This window comes from Seriola dumerili, unplaced genomic scaffold, assembly GCF_002260705.1.
Source record: "Seriola dumerili isolate Sdu_G_001 unplaced genomic scaffold, Sdu_1.0 BDQW01000331.1, whole genome shotgun sequence".
NCBI classification, from domain to species: Eukaryota; Metazoa; Chordata; class Actinopteri; order Carangiformes; family Carangidae; genus Seriola; species Seriola dumerili.
Window position 1 is genome coordinate 12,527,421 of NW_019174586.1, and position 21,995 is coordinate 12,549,415.

The 21,995-nt window shown below is 37.7% G+C and overlaps 1 protein-coding gene across 2 annotated transcripts; it reads left to right on the forward strand.

Moving 5' to 3' along the window:
* Positions 1 to 3,356: 3,356 nt before the first annotated feature.
* On the forward strand, positions 3,357 to 15,089 carry g3bp1 (G3BP stress granule assembly factor 1). 2 transcript variants are annotated; one of them, XM_022760332.1, is made up of 12 exons: positions 3,357 to 3,469; positions 6,713 to 6,829; positions 6,978 to 7,059; positions 8,068 to 8,241; positions 8,336 to 8,426; positions 8,978 to 9,071; positions 9,467 to 9,713; positions 9,928 to 10,032; positions 11,520 to 11,637; positions 12,305 to 12,430; positions 12,837 to 12,946; positions 13,222 to 15,089. In XM_022760332.1, exons 2-12 carry the CDS (start codon positions 6,735 to 6,737, stop codon positions 13,468 to 13,470), a joined length of 1,491 nt encoding a protein of 496 aa, XP_022616053.1. In that variant the 5' UTR covers positions 3,357 to 3,469; positions 6,713 to 6,734; the 3' UTR covers positions 13,471 to 15,089. The 2 variants fall into 2 exon arrangements, with proteins under 2 accessions (XP_022616053.1, XP_022616054.1); XM_022760333.1 differs by lacking the exon at positions 9,928 to 10,032.
* Positions 15,090 to 21,995: the final 6,906 nt, after the last annotated feature.

Genomic DNA, 21,995 nt, shown 5'->3' on the forward strand with positions numbered 1-21,995 from the left:
TAACCTCTTGTATTGTAAACACAACAATGTGTAACTCTCTTCAACAGACTGGTTAAGTAAGCAGCTGCTAATGCTAACGTTAGCTTTGTAGCAATAGCAAAACTTACAAATAGCTCCTTTTATGGTTGAGATAAAACTGAATGCAACTAAAGCAACTGAAAACCATGCAGGTTTAGAGCTAAACAAAAACAACAACCTAAAAGCCACTCACCAAGTTCAAAGCACATTTAAATCAAAGTTAAAACACAGTTGTCAAGCAGCTGAAAATTTTGTTTTTGTTGAACTCTAGTGGTGTAACCTCTCACCGTGCTGCTGGGATGTGGAATTTCAGACAGATTTTAGCCTATTATTACCACTTTTTACTGTGACCATTCCTCCTGTTCATACTGGCTATTAAAATATAATTTTCAGTGGAAGTGATGGAGGACAAAATCTGTTCGTATGACTCGACAGTTGTTTTGTAAGATAGACTTAAATAATTGTGTCGCTGTCCTTTAAGTTACTCACACAGGTGTTTTCAGTGGTTTTGTTTACACCTCCGCTCAGGTTGATTACTGAGGTCACCAGACGCCAGCTGCAACACTGACATGGCTATTTGTCCACTTGTGATTTTGTTCTGTATTAGCGATTTGTTGCTTCCCTTAGAGAATAATGAGCGGGCGGTGGCTCTGCCTTGAAGCAGGGTAATCAGGCAGTGAGTGAAAACAGCTGTGTGGTTGTACTGTAAGAATGAAGGGCCTTTAGAACCTGAAAGGTTCACCTAAAATGAGTCTAAATGGACTCAAAATATGTTACAAAGACATTGTGGAAACAGACTTTTTATGCATGTTTCCAATGCATAGCATACTTTTAAAGCCATTTAGATCACATTGAATTTAGCATAGTGTACAAATGTGCTGGAAATCTTCCACATGAAAAAGGTTTAGAGAATCTTGATTGTTGTACAGTGAACAATCTGTATGCTTTAAACATAAATATACAGTATTTATGGTAGAAAATGGAGTAAATTTATCATAAAACTACCATATTGCTGGTCAGTGTTAAACTAAATCTCCTGCCTGTGGCTTTAAGGTAACTGCATTACACTTGACTGTTATATGCTCAGAGTCTGGCTGTGCACAGAGCTGCTTCATGGTCCCCTGGGAGACAGGAGAGGGAGAGTCGGAGCACCTTGTTACCATCCCCACCCGTTCATCCAGACTCCAGTGTAAAAAATGTGAAACAACAGCTGAGCCTAGTCCACAAAGACCAGAGTCCCTCCTCTCAGCCACAGCAGGGGGAAAAAAACGCTTTCAGTTTCCTGCTTCACTCTGTCTCAGTCTGACGCCGTGGCTGAGAGAGAAGAAGAACAGGAGGGAGGGTATGGTACTGTAATTAAATAAAAAAAACACACTGTTCTCTCAATAGAAGTCCTTCCACTGGAGTTAAAGTCTGTTGGTGTTTTTACTCTTCAAAAATGAATCTAAATAGGCTCAAACACACACCAGTGTCCCAGCATGGTTTAAAGATCTATCTTTTCTTTTCGTATTATTTGTTATTAACTCACATAAATGTTGGCTGGAGACTCTTTGTGATACTGACAAATGTTGATAGGCTTCTACCTGTTCTGCTCGACCAATAAAAGACGTTGACGTGTTGTTTTCATGCACCAAAATCAAGCAATAACCCATTAAGTTTTTCACATAGTTACTGTATCTTCTATTTCAAATAACAGTGGGCTTCCACACAACCATCTACTGCAGAGGGCAACAACATGTAGAAAGTCCCAGGTTTCATCCTCAAAGTGACTATTTGGGTTGTTTGACGTAACTGAATGTGGTATTTTCTCTTTCTTTCTTTCTTTCTTTCTTTCTTTGAAAACCTTTCTAAATTCTTCTTCTCTTCTATTCTATTCTAATCTCAAGGCTGATGATTACAAGCAATGCATGGTAATGGTGCAGGGCCCCACATGTCCTACATTTTCTGGCTATCAGATGGTTTAAGGTAATTTAATTAACTGATTTGGGAATATGCAACATTAAATCACAATATCAACTGGCAAGATGAGGTTCTTAACGCTTTGACTTTTAGAGGGAGCCTGTGTCATAATGTAGATATTCCAAAATTAATTTGTGTTTAATCACATTATGACAAGTGACTGGGGGACAAAATAAAAGTTTGCCCCGGGGCTTACAAGAGAGTTATCCTACTTATGACTCTTTTTTCTTTGGGAATTTAGGTTTATCTTCCAGTACATCCACTATATGAGTCAGTGCCAAAGTTTTTGACCTTGGTGTTTGACAAAATAACTCAATGTTCACTTACTATCTTTTCCCTGATATTGGCTGGATTAACCTCCTGGGGGGCCCTGGGGCAAAAAGTTTGTTGTTCGGCCCCTACAATACAGTTTCAGCTTCATTTTGATGATTTCCCCAGACGAAGAGAAACCAACCAGTGATCTAGAACAACATTATTCTTTGATTTATTGATAAGTCAACTGACAGAAAATGACAAAACAAAGCAATTTGAATGTGTTAATTTGTTGGTATATTTTGCTAATTTATCTAATTTTATAAAATTAACAATCAATTGAGTTTTAAGGAAAATAATTGTCAGATGTCTTGATAATGAACATAACTTTTCATACATAACAATTCAGGTCTTAAATTTAGATTTTGACAGAGTCTTTCTTCGGGAACTGCTCTTCTTCAGTGGTGCAACTTCCTGAGAAATGTGCAGTTGATCAAATTATGTAGATGAAAGCAGAGTACAGTAAACCCTAAACTGTAACCAGACCCACAGTTGGTCACGTGGTGAAATCTGAGAAAACTCCATCCACACCAAACAATTAGATGCAGTTGAAAGCTCAAGAAAAAGCTAATAAGTGGACCATGAGTTTGGATGATTTTGTCTGCAACAAAGGTCCCAGAAACCAGGGACACTGCGGCCACACGGTAAACTATGCACATCCGTACCTCAAACCCTCTTTATTTGAAACATGAAAGTGGTTAAAATGAATGAATAAACTGCATAATGTGATGAGTCATCCACTCCAATTAAATTAGTTCAAACTCCGAATGCAGTTTTGTCGCCCCCAAGCGAGGAAGAGCCACCGGTGCACCGCTCTCTGCTCCCTAAAAATCAACCGGCAGATGCCAGATTAAGAAACAAACGCTCCTTCAAGTATTACTGCGATGTGATTGGTCCCCTTGAGAACTCCAGGTAGAGCCACCGCTCACTGGGATTGGCCAGAAAATAGGGAGCCTTGCGGTAGAATCAGCAATTGGCGGATGAATCACAGAGCTTGAATTTGATTGGCCAGAGGTCTCGTAAGGGGCGGGACGTCATGCTCGACTGCCGAGCTGAAACCGGTAACCGAGCACTCCAGCACGTTGTGAAGCCGCTAGTATCTCTGGCAGCCGCCGAGGTGATTCAAAGAAATCACTTGTTTCTAAATCAACGACTTATTTTTTTGATAATTGACCCACTGGTAAGTTGTTGTCTAAGATAAACTGTCACCAATTTAGCGTGGAAAGTTTTAATTTGTTACCGATCGCATTCGTTTGATTAACTGGGTCGCTCTCTGGGGGCTCCGTCTACATCCTGGTGTAGAGACGTGAGCGCTGTTAGCAACCTTTGGCATTAGCACGATTATTATGCCTTATTGTTTGAATTTAAACATTATTTCTGATAGTTATGTATTTTAAATTAGCCACAGGCGGTGTAGTAGTTGTTACTATGTTGAAGTGTCAGGATAAAACCACCGCCATCACTGTCTTGTTTCACTTTTGGTTTCCAGGAAATATCCGCTACCCCTGTGTAGCCCACTTTTAGCTCATTCAGTCGTGACTCCCTCCCTTCCTGTCTTTCTCTACCGCCTTTCTCGCCAATTTTAGTCATAATTGACCCCTTTGAAACATTTTACATGTCTGCTTTATTGTTTCATCTTCATTTTGAACTAGCTAACGGGTTTATTTAGCCCGACGGGATCGGGAAAGTGTGGCCGGGGACTGGCCGGGACACGTGTTGGGGCTGCTTCTGAAACCGAGCTATTGCCTGTGTCTGCCCTAGTTTGGGGGCCGTGTGCTCGCCCAGCTGTCGCGGTTTAGCTCCGCAGTGGGCCAGCCAGGGTGCCATTTGAGCCCAGGTTATATCTGGAAACCGTCGGTGGACTGCACTTAAGTCCCACCGACGGGCAGAGCCGCCATGACTGGTGATGAGTGCGTGTAGGCCGGTGGATAGCATGGATGGCACCGTCACTGCGGGCACGGCGTGGCCTTTGTCCGCATGCCATGCTCTCCACTTTTACACAAGCTGCTGTCGGATACGGCTGTTGCAGCGTAGCATGTCCTTATATGCGTTTATTCTCCAAATAAACTTGGACTCATCCAAGCCAAAGCCCCCCTGAAGTCCGCTGGAAGCGTTGGATCTGTCCCAGCACACATTGGGCTGCTTCTCCTCAGAGTGATTGGCTTAGACCTGATGGATCAGTTAATGTTTGCTGCCTGTGTGTTGGTTGCTAAGAGTATGCCAGAACAACAGATGGCTCTAGGTTGTGCGGACAGGTGTGGCAGACAGTCCATTAGCGAAAGCACTCGTTCCCCTGGTTGTTGCTGAATGACCACACCGGTGTGTTTGCATGTTTTAGCTTCTTTACCACTAATCACCTGGAAGGAAATGCTCACTAGAGCACTAAATCTGCGACTGGGAGTAGTCACCATCAAATGCACTGTACTCCTGCAGCTGTAGTGCGTTAGTGTAAAGAATCAGGAGCCTTTTTTTTAAATATGAAACAGTGTAGTTGTGCTCCATTTTCTTTTTTAAGATTTCTTCAGTGGGAAGCCACAGATAGGATGCGTTGTTAATAGTGACAGATGTATATAATATCACCTCCTTTACCCTTTTTAAGCTTTACAAATTAATATTTATTGTCTTCCAGACAGACATCGGTTTCAATTCATGCAAGGTTATTATTAAAATCACCTGGCAAACTTGTTGGAAATAGACGACAAGCGTGTAGGCAGTGTGTGCAAATATGAATATAGATGACAACTTGCATTTAATGCCAACGTAACTGCTGTGTCGCATTTACTAAACAGAAATGTACAGGAAATGGTGAAGATTGTGAGTCTGTCGAAGCATGCTTCATTGCTCAAAGTGAGAATCACTGTAAACCATTCTTCCTGGTATGTTATCTAAGCATTCATTTGAGCTATACGCACACGGTGGTGCGTTCAGTGCAGGGATCAGGCAACAGGGTTTAGTGCAAGAAACGACAAGTCACTTTCTTCTCTTGATGTCCAAATTTGCATGTTATTTAAAGCCAGTGTTCTGGCGTGTGAACGTAGCACATATTTGATGGGCAGAGTTTGCATAAGTCATTTCCTGCAGCCGTAATGGATCTTTAACAAGAGTTAACTGTAGACTTGATGCATTATTATAGATTACCACAGCTTGTCGTTCATAGCAGATTGGAATATTATACTGTTTCGGAATAGATACTGGATAACGCCTGGAAAGAAACATTAAGACGTTTTTTCATCCCGATGCATCCCAGTATTCATTAGCCACTTCACGTTTTACCAGCTACATCAATGACATTAACCACTAATGGAAATCCACCAAAGCAGGATGTCGTAATAGTTGGTTTCCAGCTGAGGAGGGTGGTAATGTGGATAGAAGTGCTACCTACAGCCAGAATTCACCAGTTTGAGGATCACCTGGAGTTGATGGGACAATGTCTTGCATGTTTCAGTAGATGCCTGAAGGTCAAATAATACAACTCTACAAAAAGCCACTGGTCAGTACTTTTTGTTTATGTCCTCCTCCGCAGAAAAAGATTGTGTGAGATTTCTAGATGTAAAGAGAAGAAAGGAGTGACATTTGAGTGCAGTGACTGTGCAATTTCACTTTTTCTTTTTTAATCAGTCGCTTTGAAAACAAACGGCAAATGTCTGGGTTTGTTTTCCGTGCCCTGGGCGGGCTGTTTTCATGTCGGTGCACCCAGATGTGGCAGTAAACGCTCCTCAGAATCAAGTCAGTTTTGCAGATCAAACACACTTCGCGCCGCCGGCATTTCAACACGGTCCAGAAAAACAAATTACAAAATGAGCCGTGATGAGAGTCAGATATTGTATTCTGTTGTGAAATTGGAGGTCATGTTTACCTAACCTGATTTACACACCGTGCTGTTCATGGGACGGGGTCTGAATGGATGATCCATCACAGGGATGTCAATTCTCAGAAGTGAAGAAGCAAAATGATGCATGTGTGATATTTGGGGGCAAGGTCTCCTCAAAGTCGCACACACAACAACAAAGACACAACAAGGCAGCAGCTATCCGGCTCCGTGGTGACAACTGTTGTCATAGCGTCGTATAATCACCGGTAGTTTTCCCCCCGTGGGACTTTCAAGTATTGCACCCACTGTATGAATTTAGTAATGTGGTTCAATTCCCGTTTCTTTATTTTGAAGAACTAATTCATTTTTAGAGGATGGAACTATGGCTGCATATGATAAGTACATATGAATATTGAACAACACATACATATATACCATACCACACCCAAAGAGACACCGATGCAAAACAGAAATGCGACAAACACTCGTTTTGTTGTGTCTGTTTGAAAATAACTGAAAATAACTGAAAAGATAAAGTGATTATCAGAACTGTGTCTGATTAAGTTTTCTACTGAAATGACTAATTGATGGAGTTCCTCTTGTTCTTTGCAGAGATTTCCAGTTGACCAAAGAAATGGTGATGGAGAAGCCAAGTGCCCAGCTGGTCGGGCGAGAGTTTGTCCGACAGTATTACACACTCCTGAACCAGGCCCCTGACTACCTGCACAGGTACGACCATCACCTGTCCCGACTGTCATGTGATGAAACATTGAATTATTGCCTTTGGTGCAGTATTTTGGGCGTTGCGTAGTAATAATGTGCATGTGTGAGAACCCGTCCTCTGTGGAACAAATTAACCTTTAGTCTCTGTGCTCAGGTTTTATGGAAAGAACTCCTCCTACGTGCACGGCGGCCTGGACAGCAACGGCAAACCAGTAGAGGCCGTCTATGGACAATCTGTAAGTAGGCTTGATAACAGCTTTTAAAAATGTTATTTCCGTAGAGAGGCTCTGCACTTCACTCCTACGCACTAACACAGAGTGGAAAAAAAAAAACTACTGGGCTGAAATAAAAGTTTTCTCAAGCTGTTTTGTCCATAAAGGATATTTCTTAACAGGTCGCCCGTCTCTTGTTCTCTCTGTTGGACAGTTTGTCTCTTTATGAGACATTTGCCTTAATATTAATTTCATTTTGTTTTTTTTATATATTCTGTTCTTAAGCTGCTGATTTTCTTTTTTTAGTATGCGTTGTACTTTTTCCGTTTGAATTAGTTTTCTTAAAATTTTACTCATTCTCCTTCAATCTGTGCAGCTCAGGTGTAAAACCTGAACCTAACGAGGAGTAAGACTGAACTGATGATGAGGAAACGCCTAAATGCAAACATTATGTATGCAGTGCGGGTGTTGCCATAGTGTATTGTTCATGATCACAGTAATAAGTTTGAATGTGATTATTATAGATACAGCCTCGGCTGTGTCAGCTGCATAAATGACTGCGCTCTGCCTCAGTCTGCTGCCTCTAAAACGGCCACTTACAGAGGTTTATTGTGTAGTGCACTATAAAAGACGAACAAAAAAATCCCCTTCAATATAATTGTACTCATTTAAGTCAATATTGATTGACCCTAGTGTGCAGTTTATGTTCTGCTAGCTGTGCAGGATGCAGTTTAGACTCAGCTGATGCTTGAATTTCAGTTTTTCCTTTGAGGTTTTATGAGGTTCATAAAAAAAAATCAAATTTCCAATCTTGAGCAGGAAGGATTCTTGAGTAGAAATCATTTGATACTGTAATAAGTTAAATCAGATCGATGGGTAAAGACATGTAGTGCTCTTCAAACAAAAGCTTTTGTCTTTGGAACATGTTAATGGATGTCGAGGTTAACTCTTCCCGGAAGCACGTGAGGATGAAAACCTCCAGGCTCTGCTCTGGTTGATTATGTTCATTCGACCTCCTCCTCTCTTCTGCAGGAGATCCATAAGAGGGTGATGGCTCTGAGTTTCCGGGACTGTCACACCAAGATCAGACACGTGGACGCCCACGCCACCCTGAACGAGGGCGTGGTGGTGCAGGTGATGGGCGAGCTGTCCAACAACATGCAGCCCATGAGGAAGTTCATGCAGACCTTTGTGCTAGCACCTGAGGTTCGTCTTCTTCTTCCTCTGTCCATCAGCACACTGTCAGGATCAGATTTGATTGTAGAAGAAATTATAATATATAATATTCTTTTAATTCCAGGGTACCGTTGCAAACAAATTCTACGTCCATAACGACGTGTTCCGTTACCAAGACGAGGTGTTCGGTGACTCTGATTCTGAGCCTCCAGAAGGTGAGATGACATCCATCTTTTATTTATTTTTTTTTAACTGTGATCTGTTTTTTTTCTACTTGCTGCCTTTTCATCTCCTATAGACACGATCTTTCTGATCTTGCTATTATTTGGCCGAAGCTAAATGATTTTACAGAGACGAGTTTCTCATTCAGTCTATTGCACGACTTGTTTCAGCACTTTGATGCTTTCTCTTTGAACCGCTGTGTCTTTTATTTATGGTGGTTGAAGCTGCTGCGGGGGTTAAAGACCCTGATGACGTTTGATGTCTGTATAAACAAAGCAATAAATCGAACAACAGAAAAATTGAGTTCCAAGATTAAAGCACAAGCTCTTTTAGGAAAACTGAAACCACCCAGTCATTCTATTATATCCAGTTTATTAACCATAACTTCAGATTTCTCTTTCGTAGAGTAATATTTGTATAAATTTGAATAATATAGATGTTCGTTTGAGATTTAAAGTCACGATTAAAAGATGGTGGCAGTGGAAGGTGGAAGGTGGATGTGGCGTTCACTGTCCTCAACATGTTTGTGTTTGTGTGTCGTCAGAGTCCGAGGACGAGGTGGAGGAGATCGAGGAGAGGGTCCCCTCCCCTGACGTCGCTGCTGAGGAGTCTGCTCCCTTCTACGACCCGACACCCTGGTATGGAAACGCACACTCAAAAATGAACGTGTAAAATTTCCATTCATGGTCACAGTTCTCGCTCCCTGGTGACCAAAGACGAAATGAAAAGTGTGACAAAACTTTGACTTTAGCTGCTTGAAGGGTTTTCTGGGTTAGTTCCAGTGTTTGTTGTATTAAAAGATTAAAAACCCTGTGACATGTCAGTTTACCTAAAGCATTTTGACTTCATCAGATGAGCGTTTTTCCTTGAGGCAAGATTCCCACTGTAAGGCAAGAGAAACAGGCTTTGTTTGAACTTGATGTTTGTAATGCTCTTTATTGTAGAGCACTTAAAGTTGCATATGAATGTTATTTATACTACACTTTACCATAAGTACACGTGTTTATAACTGTCTTCTACTCGTCCCTTGTAGTTCAGAGCCGGCGGTTCCCGGCGACGACGAGGAGGCGGGCGCAGCGAGTCCTGAGCCAGAGCCAGAGGTCGAGAAAGAGGCCGAGGCTGCAGTCGTGGAGCTGAAGTCGGAGACGCTGCTGGAGACACAAACAGACTCACACACAGCTGACGACCAGACAGAGAAAAGCCCTGCCGCCGCCCCACCGACTACAGAACCCACCTCTGTGACCGCCGAACCCGCCCCCGCCGCCCCAGAAGAAAACAGGGTACGTCTGAACCTGAATGCAACCTCAGTGTGAGAGATCTGGATCTTGTTAGCAGAGTCATTCACATAATTAGTTTTCACTGATGGAGCATGTTTACACAACACAGGTAAATCAGGTTAAACTGGGGAAACCTGTGTAATGTTGCCTTCACTGTACATTATCTTTGATTATCCATCAGCCCTGATTAAATCGTGTCTGCTTGTCTTCTCTGCAGCCGTTCTCCTGGGCATCAGTCACCAGTAAGAACCTTCCTCCCAGTGGGGCTGTCCCAGTCTCAGGAATCCCCCCACATGTCGTCAAAGTCACCCCCACAGCACCGGTGCGTTTAAGATCCTCATCTCAAAACCTGGTTACTCTAGTTTCTATTGACCCTAGGCTTCACTTTATGCCTTATATAGTAATGAGCTTGTAATGACATTGATGAGTTCCTGAATTCTTGTCATAGTTGTGCTTTAAAGTGGGGCATCAGGATATTATTTTAAAACTGTATCAGAAAATTAATGAAATGAATTAATTGAACAAATACATAATATATTAACGACCATATCCGCTCAAATATATAGAGAGACTGATTATTTTCCAACATTTGTTTGAGAAAAACAAACAGGACAGGAAACACTTGTTCACTCGTGGGGAAGTTCCCCTGAGACATGATCCGAGGAGAGTCCTCGCTACTGAGGCCTTTTCTCTCATAAGTGAAACAAACATACAAAAACATATACATAAGCAAAAGTGTTTTCAGACTCATCAGCTGTGACAGCTGAGATTCTCGGCTGTCGGACAGATGGGTTCATGGTAAAGACTTCTGGAGACGCTGTGAACTTGTTTTGTTTTTTTTTTCTGTGGCAGCAAAACACGTTAAACCAGCCTTCAGAAACTCCTGCAGGTTAATCAAACACTCTCAGGGCTGACTGCCTCTGAAAGACTTAAACACCCACTAACCTCGCAACATGAAGGCTACAGGAGAAGATGCTAAAACTCTCTGTTCAAGAAGAATACCCGATCTGAACCTCCTCAAACATAAAGCCCCTTTTCCACTGGTCAGAAAACTCGCTAACATCAGGCTTCTGTTGGCAATGGAAAAGGGAACAATCTGCATTCACACCCGGGTCAAATGACTCTGCAGTAGTAGTGGGTATTTATCAGCTCTGGCTCCAATCATCATTGATATAAACACAGTATCTAGGATGAAAGAGTGAAGCTGCAGCCCCCAAATAAGTTTTAAAAACACATAATCACAGATCGAAGCCTCTGTCACCGAGGCTCCGAGACCGACAGGAGCTCCAACCCGGAGACGAGACGCTTCGGGTTCGATTTACCAGCTAGCAGCTCACATTCTCTCCCCTGTGTGTGTGTGTAAAATAAATAAATAAACTCATAGGTGTGAAAAGGGTTTAAGACGACCTCCACCTAAAAAATACCACCTTCTACTCGGGCCAATTCGCCTCCATTAACAAATCCTTTGAAGAAAACCTGACTCATAGTTTTGTCCTGTTGTTTTGAGGCACCAGCGAGATCTCATTTAGTAACATTCATCTCCTCTGAGGGGGAGGGTAATGCATCCTGTGCTGCTGTGTTGTACCCTCCAGAAAGCAGAACTGGAAACTTGATTTGTTTGCCTGAGTCGAGATGAACGGCCCCTGCTGGCTCTACCTTTATGACAATAATGAAACTTGCTGTTCTTTCTTTATTTGCCCAAAGTTATGTGATAAATCCCAACGGGGGCAAACATTTTTTTTTTTTTTCCTTCATCCTTGCTCTGTCTTTGTTTCTCTTTCCTTATAAAAGTGTGTTTGACTCTTTCAGCCCAGAGCGGAGGTGAAGCCAGAGTCCCAGACAACAACACAGAGACCACAGAGAGACCAGAGACCGAGGGAACAGCGGCCCGGAGGTGCTCCGCCGGTACACAGAGGACCCAGACCAGGTACAGACATACACACTCATACAAACCTGGTATATACGGTGGTTAAGTGGCCTCGACCCAAGTGTAACAGGTGCTCACTTTGACAGGTAAACAAGTGCGAGACTGATACTACAGTTTAAACATCATCAAATCTGATGTGTACTGTTGAATTTGGCACAGAGTGTGTGTGTGTGTGTGTGTGTGTGTGTGTGTGTGTGTGTTCACTGTGACTGCAGGTGTGTTAGCACATGAAAACTTCTGTAACTAAGGCCTGAAATGCACCACATGACATTTCTGACCAGTGGCAGGTGACGGTGTTCAAAGGTTTGGAACAAAGCTGCTCAGAAATGTCCGTCCTGAACACATTGTCCTCAGTCCAAGACCAGCTGCAGCACTTCACACACAACTGGTCCCACGAGATCACATCAAAGTAAACCTGGGAGCAAGCGCCAAACATTTGAAGTAGCTCTGTATTGTAAAATTTAAAGTGTTTTATTGAAGAGTATCTGTCCTGACACATGAACCTGCACCGTCGAGCCTGAAATCCACAAACGAGACCACAGATCCAGATCACACTGAGACAGTCCCACCACCCTCTGACCCACACATCCAGCATGTCTGTACATGTAATAGCTCATATAGCATCTAATAGCTCATCTGTTGACCTGGTGAATTGTTTGTGTTTCAGTGCGAGAGGGCGAGCAGGGCGAGTCGGAGGGTCGCAGGGTGGTCAGGTACCCTGACGCCCACCAGCTCTTTGTGGGCAACGTCCCTCACGACGTGGACAAGACTGAACTGAAGGAGTTCTTTGAACGTAAGCATTGATATGTATAGTGACACATGGCGGCAGAGTCACAGGTTCATTGTGTGAACTTTTAGACAACCACAGTGTTAAATATCACAATCTGTCACAGCAGAAAGTGGTTTATAAACTGTGACTGATGGCAGACGGCTCACTTTACTCAAAGCGAATGTGTTAATGGCTGATAATAAATCTGTATTTCACACTTTAATCCAGCACATTTCCAAACTGTTTGTAGAGTCGCTCGTTGTGTTTATAAAACATTTCAGGAATATTGTGAGTGAAGCTCAAAACAAGTGAAAGTAAGAATATATTACAAAAATCTAAAGTTAGAGTATGTTGATGTGTAAATCTTCCAAACCCAAACTGTTGTTTTTACCACGGTGGTAAATAAAATTTGCCTCCTCCTTCCTCACAGAGTATGGTACAGTCCTGGAGCTGAGGATCAACAGCGGAGGGAAGCTTCCAAACTTTGGCTTTGTGGTGTTTGATGACTCTGAACCCGTACAGAAGATCCTCAGCAACAGGGTGAGTTTTTATTTCCTTTGATGCAGCGCCGATTATTTGCTAAGAGGGTTTTTTTTTTTTGCTGGTTTAAAATACCCTTAGCTCCTGAGTGTCGTAGCCCCCACGAGGTAATTATTGTTACCATGTTCCTCTCGTGGTGTTTTATGGGGTTTGCATATTGAGCTTGCTCAGTTAAAACCTGAAGTTTGAGTTGTAACTGTACAGTCGGGATCATTTTATGTTTCATAGAATAAAAGAAACTCGAGTTAAGTTGTGCCTGTTTCTCGTCTCTTCAGCCCATCAAGTTCAGAGGCGACGTCCGTCTGAACGTGGAGGAGAAGAAGACTCGGTCGGCCAGGGAGGGCGACAGGCGGGACGTGAGGCCCCGCGGCCCTGGAGGTCCCGGCGGTCCTAGAGAGCGAATAGGAGGCGGCGGAGGACCCCGTGGCCCTCCCACCCGAGGAGGCATGGCACAGAAACCCAGCTTCGGCTCTGGACGGGGCGCCGGTCCCAGCGATGGGCGCTACTCTGCCCAGCGCCAGTGAGACGCCTGGGCTCCAAACCTGAGTTAGATTACTGTTTGCATTCAATTTACTTGAGTGGTTATTGATTTTTACCGCAGCAGGAACCAATTGGACAAACCCAAAACGTAACAAAAACCCTTCACTGCATCGCACCTAGGAGCAAAAAATCAGTAGGAACTGTTGATTTCTAGTCAAAGTTAAGGGCAACTACACTCGCACGCCCTCGTTTGACTCGGTTCCTCCTCATTCTTTCTCCTAAATGTGACATCATCAGTATTTCGAAGGGATTTCTGTTGGTAACTGACGCAGGTTTGATCGAGAGCTTTCACCATCAAGTCATGCCAGCTCCTGCTGAACTCAGGAGCCAGTCTCAACATCTGTCTCTCATGAAGATGGCTGCCTCCTCCTCCTCCTCCTCCCCTTATCCCCCTCCCACCTCCCACCTGATTCTTCTTCTTTCTCACCTGCTGCTTTTCGTTTCCCTCTGAGGAACCCAGAATGTCACTCCTTTCTCCCTCAGTCTCTTCCTCTTCGTCTCCTCTACCAACACATGTATTATCTGGACTTTTGTCATTTTTTTTTTTGTTTTTTCATGCTGAACTTGAATTTATTAAAAAACAAATCAAAACACGCAAACACATGAAAAAAAAAAAAGGGTAAATAATACTTGAATTGGGGATTAAAAAACCCAGAGGTTAGGTTTTTTCGCGTTCTCTCTCCCTGTTTCTTAAAGGAACGTGTACTTTACTGCTTGGGCAATCCTGTGTATTGCTGCCACCGTTGTATCTAGCGATGGATCTGTCTTATCTTTTTATTCTATCAGGTCAAGAGCTGAACTGTAGTGCTTTTATTTGAGTAATAATGTTGGCTTGTAATACGTGGAATCATGGACGCGTCTGAATGGAGCATGTATCAAATCATGTATCAAATCCTGTTAGGCTTCTTCTACCGATGCACTTCATTTGTCATCATGTTTAAAATGAGCTCACCTGCCGATGAGAGAACTAAATTAAAAGTGATTTACTGTTTTAAACCTTTAGTCTGTTTGATTTTGATGCTTTTTGTGTGTGTGTGTTTTGACTCTGGCTGTCAGGAGATCAAGGCTGGGCTTTTTTTGATACTGGCCAAAATGTGCCCACAGTATTAAACTGCCAAGTAATGAAATCTGGCTTAGACTGCCTCGTTCTCTTAAAACCCACCTGGAGATTTTGTAATGTTAAATTTGCACCTTGCTTTAACATACACTGTGGAAAGACCCTGTTCCAATGAAGATGAATAAATCCTGGAAACCAGTCTTCTGTTAGTATAACTTTTACATAACCCTAACCCCCATATATCAGTGACTATATTGATTACTCATTAATTTCTCTCCTGTAGTTTGAATATTGTCAGAGATGTCTGAAGAAATCATCTTTCCCTAAATTATAAGTTTGAGTTTTTTTTAAAGGTGTCTAACGCTTGATTGGAGGATATTACACAGTATGAAGTGATACCTGGATTTATCCAATGTATAAATCTGAATTCTTTATACCAGATGTTTATTTACCTTCTACTTCTTGATTGTAATGCACCACAACACCAAGACAAACAACTTGTACATGCAACTGACCTGGAAATAAATCTAATGTGTGTTTCTTTTATTATAATACTATGATTAAGTTTATACACGTCATCATAATCAGATTACAAAGTGTTTCACAAGGAAAAAATAACAAAAACATGGAGACAAATTACTGAAGATAAAAAATGAAAATAGAAACCAAGTAAGCAAGGTAAAGATATTTGAAATATTTAAAACAGATTTTTCTAAGCTATGTGAAAGAACTTTTTAGAAGCCATTTAAAAAAAGATAAGTCTAAGTTCTTCAGGCAGTCCTGTTAGAAAAAGCTCTGTCCCTTTTGTTCTAGTGTTGACTCTTCTCTCTGTAATCGAAGTCTTGCAGTGCTGATATTTGAACACTAGATGGGGACATGATGTCACTGTGCCTCAGCCCCCCCCACCCCCCCCGCTCACCCCCACGCCCAGTGAGACACACAGGTACATGCTCTTGGAACATGATTGTCATATGACACTAGATTATGTTAGTGAGCATGATTTTGTGGCTCCACCATGTCAACCTCTGCACCAGCGGGCTGCCTCCCAGCTCTGGCTGTAATTGTTAGATAAGAGGTCTCCGTGTTAATTCTGGTCTGGGACCTCTGGATGTCACTTATCCAAGGGTGTAGTTTGGGCTCAACATTGGTAGGGAAGCAACAACCCCTATGAGTATTTTGTATGTTACAAATTTGTATTTTCATGTACTCAGAGGATAAGTCATAGTATAGTACGCCTTACTATACTATGACTTTTTTATGACTTACTGTATAAGGACTTTTTATGCCTTACTATACTATTAAATTTTTATGCCTTACTATAGTATGACTTTTTATGCATTATTATACAATGACGTTTTTATGCCTTACTATACCATGATATTTTTATGCCTTACTATACTATGAATTTTAATCCGTTACTATACAATGACATTTTTATGCCTTACTATACTATGACTTTTTATGCCTTACTATAAAATTAAATTTTTAGTCTCACCATACTATGACTTTTTTATGCGTTACTATACTATGACTTTTTATGCCTTACGATACTATGAGATTTTATGCCTTATTATACAATGACATTTTTATACATAGTATGGTAAGATATAAAAAGTCATAGTAAAGTAAGGCATAAAAAGTCATTATATAGTAAGTGATAAAAAGTCATAGTATAGTGAGGCATAAAAAGTCATTGTATAGTAAGGCTAAAAAAAGTCATACTATAGTAAGGAATAAAAAGTCATAGTATAGTTAGGCATAAAAAGTCATTATATAGTAAGGAATAAAAAGTCATAGTTAGGCATAAAATGTCATAGTATAGTAAGGCATAAAAAGTCATAGTATAGTAAGGCATAAAAATGTCATTGTATAGTAAGGTATAAAAAGTCATAGTATAGTAAGGCATAAAAATTCATAGTATAGTAAGGTATAAAAATTCATAGTATAGTAAGGTATAAAAAGTCATGGTATAGTAAGGCATAAAAAGTCACAATATAGTAAGACTATAAAAGTCACAGTATGGTAAGGCATAAAAAGTCATAGTATAATAAGGCATAAAAATGTCATAGTATAGTAAGGTATAAAAATTCATAGTATAGTAAGGTATAAAAAGTCTCAGTATAGTAAGGCATAAAAAGTCATTGTATAGTAAGGTATCAAAAGTCATAGTATAGTATGGCATAAAAAGTCATAGTATTGTAAGGCATAAAAAGTCAGTATAGTAAGGCATAAAAAGGCATTATATAATAAGGTATAAAAAGTCATTGTATAGTAAGGTATCAAAAGTCATAGTATAGTATGGCATAAAAAGTCATAGTATTGTAAGGCATAAAAAGTCAGTATAGTAAGGCATAAAAAGGCATTATATAATAAGGTATAAAAAGTCATTGTATAGTAAGGTATCAAAAGTCATAGTATAGTATGGCATAAAAAGTCATAGTATTGTAAGGCATAAAAAGTCAGTATAGTAAGGCATAAAAAGGCATTATATAATAAGGTATAAAAAGTCATTGTATAGTAAGGTATCAAAAGTCATAGTATAGTATGGCATAAAAAGTCATAGTATTGTAAGGCATAAAAAGTCAGTATAGTAAGGCATAAAAAGGCATTATATAATAAGGTATAAAAAGTCATTGTATAGTAAGGTATCAAAAGTCATAGTATAGTATGGCATAAAAAGTCATAGTATTGTAAGGCATAAAAAGTCAGTATAGTAAGGCATAAAAAGGCATTATATAATAAGGTATAAAAAGTCATTGTATAGTAAGGTATCAAAAGTCATAGTATAGTATGGCATAAAAAGTCATAGTATTGTAAGGCATAAAAAGTCAGTATAGTAAGGCATAAAAAGGCATTATATAATAAGGTATAAAAAGTCATTGTATAGTAAGGTATCAAAAGTCATAGTATAGTATGGCATAAAAAGTCATAGTATTGTAAGGCATAAAAAGTCAGTATAGTAAGGCATAAAAAGGCATTATATAATAAGGTATAAAAAGTCATTGTATAGTAAGGTATCAAAAGTCATAGTATAGTATGGCATAAAAAGTCATAGTATTGTAAGGCATAAAAAGTCAGTATAGTAAGGCATAAAAAGGCATTATATAATAAGGTATAAAAAGTCATTGTATAGTAAGGTATCAAAAGTCATAGTATAGTATGGCATAAAAAGTCATAGTATTGTAAGGCATAAAAAGTCAGTATAGTAAGGCATAAAAAGGCATTATATAATAAGGTATAAAAAGTCATTGTATAGTAAGGTATCAAAAGTCATAGTATAGTATGGCATAAAAAGTCATAGTATTGTAAGGCATAAAAAGTCAGTATAGTAAGGCATAAAAAGGCATTATATAATAAGGTATAAAAAGTCATTGTATAGTAAGGTATCAAAAGTCATAGTATAGTATGGCATAAAAAGTCATAGTATTGTAAGGCATAAAAAGTCAGTATAGTAAGGCATAAAAAGGCATTATATAATAAGGTATAAAAAGTCATTGTATAGTAAGGTATCAAAAGTCATAGTATAGTATGGCATAAAAAGTCATAGTATTGTAAGGCATAAAAAGTCAGTATAGTAAGGCATAAAAAGGCATTATATAATAAGGTATAAAAAGTCATTGTATAGTAAGGTATCAAAAGTCATAGTATAGTATGGCATAAAAAGTCATAGTATTGTAAGGCATAAAAAGTCAGTATAGTAAGGCATAAAAAGGCATTATATAATAAGGTATAAAAAGTCATTGTATAGTAAGGTATCAAAAGTCATAGTATAGTATGGCATAAAAAGTCATAGTATTGTAAGGCATAAAAAGTCAGTATAGTAAGGCATAAAAAGGCATTATATAATAAGGTATAAAAAGTCATTGTATAGTAAGGTATCAAAAGTCATAGTATAGTATGGCATAAAAAGTCATAGTATAGTAAGGCATAAAAAGTCATTGTATAGTAAGGTGAAAAAAGTCATAGTATCGTAAGGCATAAAAATGTCATTATATAATAAGGTATAAAAAGTCATAGTATGGTACGACTAAAATAGTCACAATATAGTAATGCATAAAAAGTCATAGTATAGTAAGACTAAAAATGTCATAGTATAGTATGGTATAAAAAGTCATAGTATGGTAAGACTAAAATAGTCACAATATAGTAATGCATAAAAAGTCATAGTATAGTAAGACTAAAAATGTCATAGTATAGTATGGTATAAAAAGTCATAGTATGGTAAGACTAAAATAGTCACAATATAGTAATGCATAAAAAGTCATAGTATAGTAAGACTAAAAATGTCATAGTATAGTATGGTATAAAAAGTCATAGTATGGTAAGACTAAAATAGTCACAATATAGTAATGCATAAAAAGTCATAGTATAGTAAGACTAAAAATGTCATAGTATAGTATGGTATAAAAAGTCATAGTATGGTAAGACTAAAATAGTCACAATATAGTAATGCATAAAAAGTCATAGTATAGTAAGACTAAAAATGTCATAGTATAGTATGGTATAAAAAGTCATAGTATGGTAAGACTAAAATAGTCACAATATAGTAATGCATAAAAAGTCATAGTATAGTAAGACTAAAAATGTCATAGTATAGTATGGTATAAAAAGTCATAGTATGGTAAGACTAAAATAGTCACAATATAGTAATGCATAAAAAGTCATAGTATAGTAAGACTAAAAATGTCATAGTATAGTATGGTATAAAAAGTCATAGTATGGTAAGACTAAAATAGTCACAATATAGTAATGCATAAAAAGTCATAGTATAGTAAGACTAAAAATGTCATAGTATAGTATGGTATAAAAAGTCATAGTATGGTAAGACTAAAATAGTCACAATATAGTAATGCATAAAAAGTCATAGTATAGTAAGACTAAAAATGTCATAGTATAGTATGGTATAAAAAGTCATAGTATGGTAAGACTAAAATAGTCACAATATAGTAATGCATAAAAAGTCATAGTATAGTAAGACTAAAAATGTCATAGTATAGTATGGTATAAAAAGTCATAGTATGGTAAGACTAAAATAGTCACAATATAGTAATGCATAAAAAGTCATAGTATAGTAAGACTAAAAATGTCATAGTATAGTATGGTATAAAAAGTCATAGTATGGTAAGACTAAAATAGTCACAATATAGTAATGCATAAAAAGTCATAGTATAGTAAGACTAAAAATGTCATAGTATAGTATGGTATAAAAAGTCATAGTATGGTAAGACTAAAATAGTCACAATATAGTAATGCATAAAAAGTCATAGTATAGTAAGACTAAAAATGTCATAGTATAGTATGGTATAAAAAGTCATAGTATGGTAAGACTAAAATAGTCACAATATAGTAATGCATAAAAAGTCATAGTATAGTAAGACTAAAAATGTCATAGTATAGTATGGTATAAAAAGTCATAGTATGGTAAGACTAAAATAGTCACAATATAGTAATGCATAAAAAGTCATAGTATAGTAAGACTAAAAATGTCATAGTATAGTATGGTATAAAAAGTCATAGTATGGTAAGACTAAAATAGTCACAATATAGTAATGCATAAAAAGTCATAGTATAGTAAGACTAAAAATGTCATAGTATAGTATGGTATAAAAAGTCATAGTATGGTAAGACTAAAATAGTCACAATATAGTAATGCATAAAAAGTCATAGTATAGTAAGACTAAAAATGTCATAGTATAGTATGGTATAAAAAGTCATAGTATGGTAAGACTAAAATAGTCACAATATAGTAATGCATAAAAAGTCATAGTATAGTAAGACTAAAAATGTCATAGTATAGTATGGTATAAAAAGTCATAGTATGGTAAGACTAAAATAGTCACAATATAGTAATGCATAAAAAGTCATAGTATAGTAAGACTAAAAATGTCATAGTATAGTATGGTATAAAAAGTCATAGTATGGTAAGACTAAAATAGTCACAATATAGTAATGCATAAAAAGTCATAGTATAGTAAGACTAAAAATGTCATAGTATAGTATGGTATAAAAAGTCATAGTATGGTAAGACTAAAATAGTCACAATATAGTAATGCATAAAAAGTCATAGTATAGTAAGACTAAAAATGTCATAGTATAGTATGGTATAAAAAGTCATAGTATGGTAAGACTAAAATAGTCACAATATAGTAATGCATAAAAAGTCATAGTATAGTAAGACTAAAAATGTCATAGTATAGTATGGTATAAAAAGTCATAGTATGGTAAGACTAAAATAGTCACAATATAGTAATGCATAAAAAGTCATAGTATAGTAAGACTAAAAATGTCATAGTATAGTATGGTATAAAAAGTCATAGTATGGTAAGACTAAAATAGTCACAATATAGTAATGCATAAAAAGTCATAGTATAGTAAGACTAAAAATGTCATAGTATAGTATGGTATAAAAAGTCATAGTATGGTAAGACTAAAATAGTCACAATATAGTAATGCATAAAAAGTCATAGTATAGTAAGACTAAAAATGTCATAGTATAGTATGGTATAAAAAGTCATAGTATGGTAAGACTAAAATAGTCACAATATAGTAATGCATAAAAAGTCATAGTATAGTAAGACTAAAAATGTCATAGTATAGTATGGTATAAAAAGTCATAGTATGGTAAGACTAAAATAGTCACAATATAGTAATGCATAAAAAGTCATAGTATAGTAAGACTAAAAATGTCATAGTATAGTATGGTATAAAAAGTCATAGTATGGTAAGACTAAAATAGTCACAATATAGTAATGCATAAAAAGTCATAGTATAGTAAGACTAAAAATGTCATAGTATAGTATGGTATAAAAAGTCATAGTATGGTAAGACTAAAATAGTCACAATATAGTAATGCATAAAAAGTCATAGTATAGTAAGACTAAAAATGTCATAGTATAGTATGGTATAAAAAGTCATAGTATGGTAAGACTAAAATAGTCACAATATAGTAATGCATAAAAAGTCATAGTATAGTAAGACTAAAAATGTCATAGTATAGTATGGTATAAAAAGTCATAGTATGGTAAGACTAAAATAGTCACAATATAGTAATGCATAAAAAGTCATAGTATAGTAAGACTAAAAATGTCATAGTATAGTATGGTATAAAAAGTCATAGTATGGTAAGACTAAAATAGTCACAATATAGTAATGCATAAAAAGTCATAGTATAGTAAGACTAAAAATGTCATAGTATAGTATGGTATAAAAAGTCATAGTATGGTAAGACTAAAATAGTCACAATATAGTAATGCATAAAAAGTCATAGTATAGTAAGACTAAAAATGTCATAGTATAGTATGGTATAAAAAGTCATAGTATGGTAAGACTAAAATAGTCACAATATAGTAATGCATAAAAAGTCATAGTATAGTAAGACTAAAAATGTCATAGTATAGTATGGTATAAAAAGTCATAGTATGGTAAGACTAAAATAGTCACAATATAGTAATG